The sequence below is a fragment of the Galeopterus variegatus genome, unplaced genomic scaffold (assembly GCF_000696425.1).
Source record: "Galeopterus variegatus unplaced genomic scaffold, G_variegatus-3.0.2 Scaffold649, whole genome shotgun sequence".
NCBI classification, from domain to species: domain Eukaryota; kingdom Metazoa; phylum Chordata; class Mammalia; order Dermoptera; family Cynocephalidae; genus Galeopterus; species Galeopterus variegatus.
In genome coordinates, this window is record NW_007726760.1 from 219,745 (window position 1) to 224,214 (window position 4,470).

At 41.2% G+C, this 4,470-nt stretch overlaps 1 protein-coding gene and 1 pseudogene across 1 annotated transcript in view; one reads left to right on the plus strand and one right to left on the minus strand.

The window, feature by feature from the left end:
* Nucleotides 1-1,034: 1,034 nt before the first annotated feature.
* The window catches only part of KPNB1 (karyopherin (importin) beta 1), a 26,442-nt gene continuing 23,006 nt past the window's right edge, over nucleotides 1,035-4,470 (minus strand). Inside the window, exons 18-20 of the mRNA XM_008570980.1 lie at nucleotides 4,169-4,283; nucleotides 3,457-3,618; nucleotides 1,035-2,242 (exon numbers count right to left, since the gene is read on the minus strand). Coding sequence (XP_008569202.1) covers nucleotide 2,242; nucleotides 3,457-3,618; nucleotides 4,169-4,283 — 278 coding nt within the window. The 3' untranslated portion in view covers nucleotides 1,035-2,241. The remainder of the gene's footprint in view (nucleotides 2,243-3,456; nucleotides 3,619-4,168; nucleotides 4,284-4,470) is intronic.
* LOC103589099 lies at nucleotides 2,477-2,954 on the plus strand (annotated as a pseudogene).

A 4,470-nucleotide genomic window follows, 5' to 3' on the forward strand; every position in this document is an offset into this window, starting at 1 on the left:
CAGAAATGGGTAGCACTGAGGAATGATCAGATTTTTTCTCTCCCCAATATTTCTGCCCCCTCCCTAAGCCCTGACCCAACCCTATCTAGTATCAGGAATGGTTAGTATATCATCCTGTCCCTCAATGAACAACTAAATGGAAACAAGGCATTAGAGGGCCAGGCCTCTTCTTAATAGGGCTTAGGAGCTGTTGTAAACTCTTTATTCACAATGGAGCGTCTCTCCTTCAAACACCTGGATTTTTTTTTTTTTTTTTTTTTTTTACTGGTTCATAGATCGGCACTTGACTTTGAACCTGGCACCAAAAGGCACAATATCTGATACCCTGTACAAGAGCTATTAGAGATGCTGCCGCACCAAAAGGCACAATATCTGATACCCTGTACAAGAGCTATTAGAGATGCTGCCATATGGATGGGCAAAACCGAGCCAATCCCACTTACGAATGGAAGGCTTAGACAGGGAGGGGAAAATGCAAAGAGATGGAGAAAAACATAAGCCCATACTTTTTGCTAGAATGAAAATGAAAGTGGGAATGAGGGTCTTGTTTTTTAGTCCTCCAAATACCAGGAAGCAATTAAACAACTTCCTTGGTTTTTCTGACAGCAGCATATTCAAAAACGCCAGCAAAAATTCCTATTAACTGTAAAACCATAAGGGGATCAAAGTTCACCGACACCTCTTCTTATTGCTGAAAGATTCTAAAATTCAGGGTGCCCTGTTCCCTTGTAAAAAGGGAAAATAATTGTCTGATTTCTGGTAATCACAGCACATCACACTTTTAAAAAAAATATTAAAGTGTGTGACCAGGGGAATATTTGACACCGTTTTACTAATCTTCAACTTCAGTGGAAAAATAAAACCTTTTTCAAGTGCCATTTTCATCACAAGGCTTCTAATTAGCGTGTATGTGTATATATATATACACACACACTTACATATATTCTTGTTTTGTTGGTTAGTTGGTTTTGAAGTGCAGCAAGAGACCAACACCGCATTGTAGTCAATCAAATAAAAGAGAACAGAAGGCCAAGCAGTTTCCAAATGGTTATTTTATCAGATTGTTTGAACATTAAGTTTATCCTCATTTGCAATCCAAAATAGTTACCTGAAGTTTGCTGTTGTGTGTGTGTGTGTATTTACTTTTATTTTTCTGTTTTCTAAACTCTTTGGCACAATTTTCTGGGGGCGTTCAGACGGCCACAATACAAGTCAGGAGAGAGCTTTTCTTTTGTGCTGCCAATTCTGAGCATTTAAATTTTGGTTTGTTGGGGCTGTGGCTTTTTTGTTTTTGAAGTCTGCATTCTTTATTTGTAACAATTGTACTTTTTATTTTTCTATATCCTCTAACTCCAGAGTTTTCTGTCTCCCCCCTCCCCCCCAACTTCTACATTCACAGTTGAACCATATTATTAGGAAAGGCGCCTTGATGAAAAGATCACAATAGGAGCTCTGACCATTCGTCAGTGTTTTCCCTAGGATAATTACAAAAACAAAAAAACAAAACCTAAAAAGCGTCTTTCCTTTTTTTTTTTTTTTTTTTTAAACACATCTCTTGTGCTGCATCAGTAGACAGAACTTCGGTTAGTTTTATGAAATGCAACATCTAACCCCTTGTTTTCTGGGAAAAAGAAACTGCAATGACTCGAAGTTGAGAATGTGGATACCGCCTCACTCACACGCACTCATTCTCAGACTGTAAGAATCCCTCACCCTCCTTCTAGCCAGCACGTATACAGTGCCATGTGGCAAAGGTACAGCGAAGGTGGGCTTGAGACCCAGGCTGCATCTTTCTCCTCAGTAGCAAAGGCCAGGCTGCCTTTTACAACAAAGCACCACAGCTGAACCCAGTCCCTACTCCTCTCCCAAACCAGTCATTCCACTCTGCACCGGCCAAAAGACAGAAAAGCTAGTCTAGCCTCTCCTGGGAAGAGACAGCTTTTTTTTTTTTTTTTTTTTTTTTTAAAAGCAAGTAAATCCATCGTTTCTCTCTTTTCCAAGATGGCCGATGTTATGGTTTCCTACGAAGTCAGTGCTTACTTAGCTCACTAACAGCGCTGCTGTTGGCGGCTGCGGCTGCTGCTGTGGCAGGATTTTCAATGTGGTGTGTTTTCAAGCCTCACTCACTCATCCTCTCATTCCCAAACATTCAGCATCCGTGCACACTCCTCACTTCCAGGTTTTTCAAAAGATTGGAGATTTCCAGTGGGGGTCTCAGGTTATCATCCCAATGGTAACAGATCTAAAAACAGATGGAAAAAAGGGTCAATCTTTGAGATCACATAAACCCAGTAGAGCCAAATAACTCTCCGACTCCAACTATGTGCTCCTAGGCCTGAACTGACTTTGTCAGTTTTTCAAAGACTGATATTTCTTCTCTTCCTATGTGCCAACAGCCTGCTCTCATTAGCACCTACACCAGAGGGTGGGAGGGAAATTCAACGGATAAAACTCAAAAGAGCCAATTTTATTGAGATCTGTGGAGTGAGATAACTGACTAGTTGAAAGGAAAAAAAACATTTCAAAGGAGTCAGAAAAATTTGACTTCAGATATCTTCCGTAGGGCTATGCAATGTCTAAAAGCACTGCAGCAAAGAATAAGGGTGCTTTCTTTTCGTGCTGATAGGGTTCCCGTAAACATGGTGAACATTCCTAACACTTGCCGGACTTTCTGTAAAAAGTGTGGCCAGCACTGACCCCAAGTGACACAGTACAAGAAGGGCAAGGGTTCTCTATATGCCCAGGGAAAGCAGCATTATGACAGGAAGCAGAGTGGCTATGGCGGGCGAACTAAGCTGATATTCCAGAAAAAGGCTAAAACTACAAAGAAGATTATGCTGAGGCTTGAGTATGTCGAGCCTAACTGCAGATCTACGAGAATGCTGGCTATTAAGAGATGCAAGCATTTTGAACTGCGAAAAGACAGAGTGAAGGGCCAGGTGATCCAGTTCTAAGCTTCATCTTGTTTTACTATGAAGACAATAAAATCTTGAGTTTATGTTCACTTCATTTGATCTTTTGGGAGGGAATAAACTAGAGCCATCAATAAAGTTTCCCTTGTGGGGACAAAAAAAAGAAAAAAGAAAAAAGAAAGAAAGAAAGAAGCAGGCATGAGGAAGGGAATAAAAAGTAGAAGAAAATTATGGAAAAATGCCATTATTGATGGTCTAATTAGAGCCCAAAATGTTTTGGGAATTTCAGTGAATTCCAGTTATTTAAGTTCTCTTCTCCATCACCAGGAGGAATCAAATATTTGGCTCAAGGAGAGATTGAGGCTGCCTGATTCTTCCACTAGTACAAGGCTGAGGAACAAAGGCCTGGCTCAGACATACTTATACACTAGAGAAAGTACAAACAAAATACCAACAGCCAGCCCTTGTCAGAACAGCCTAAAGAAAATGTACATCTCCTCCCCAAGAAAGTAGAAGAGAGAGGATAGCGGAGAAAGGCTCTTACCAAGCTTGGTTCTTCAGTTTCCTCAGTTCTTTTGTTGCCCACGTAGCAAGGGTTTTTGCTTTGTTAGTCTTTGATCTCCGTCCTTCAGTTAACAGTTCATGGATCATTGGCCTAGCTTCTACTAATTTCAGTACATCCTTCCCAAATGCTGTACATAAATCCCTGTGCAAAATAAACACACGTGAGAATGAGCTCCTGGCCTTGCACCAGTATGTTTTGAGCCTTCCAGATCATCACTAAGCTAGCTATGCGTTTCTCAGCATTCACCTACTTTTTCAAGTTGGAAGAGATTTCAGAGACAAATAAAGCTAGCATTTGCCCTCAACAGATGAGAAAAAAATAGGTCTAAAGTGGGTAGAATGACTACCCAATATTAAATAGTTAATTCATGGTAAAAATCAGCACCAGAGTCTAGGTCTTTGAGCTCAAGACCAATGTTCTTTTTTCTAGTGATGCCTCAGAAACCCAGACACTAAACAGAGGCAATTTGCTGAACAAAACCAGAGTTTGATAGGGAGAAATCACAGACACCTGGAGGGTCTGAGATGAATTATCATTTGTGAGCACTCAAGACAGGACACTATGGGTTCTACAAAGAAATCTCCTTTGTGCCACAGTAGTGGGTTATTAACATCCATGTTACTCTCAAAATTCTTTACTACCTGTCTTCTTATTTTCCATATTCAGCTATTGGAATCAGGGTATAACTTACCCTATCAGTCCAGCAGCACAAGCTACTACTCCATCTGTATGATCTTCATCTCCAGCAATGTGGTCAATGAAAGACAGAATAAATTCTACTCTGGGCTGTACCAGCATCACATCCGCTATAAAAGAAAGAGAAAGTCTGATGAGGTCATCCCACATTTGGCAGGACTATACCCTTTTTCAAAATTTACAACTATTTGGGCCGGCCCAGTGGCGCACTGGATAGTGCGCCGCTTGGGAAGCGCGGCGGCGCTCCCGCCCGAGGGTTCGGATCCCACATACAGACCAGTTCCCGCTCACTGGCTG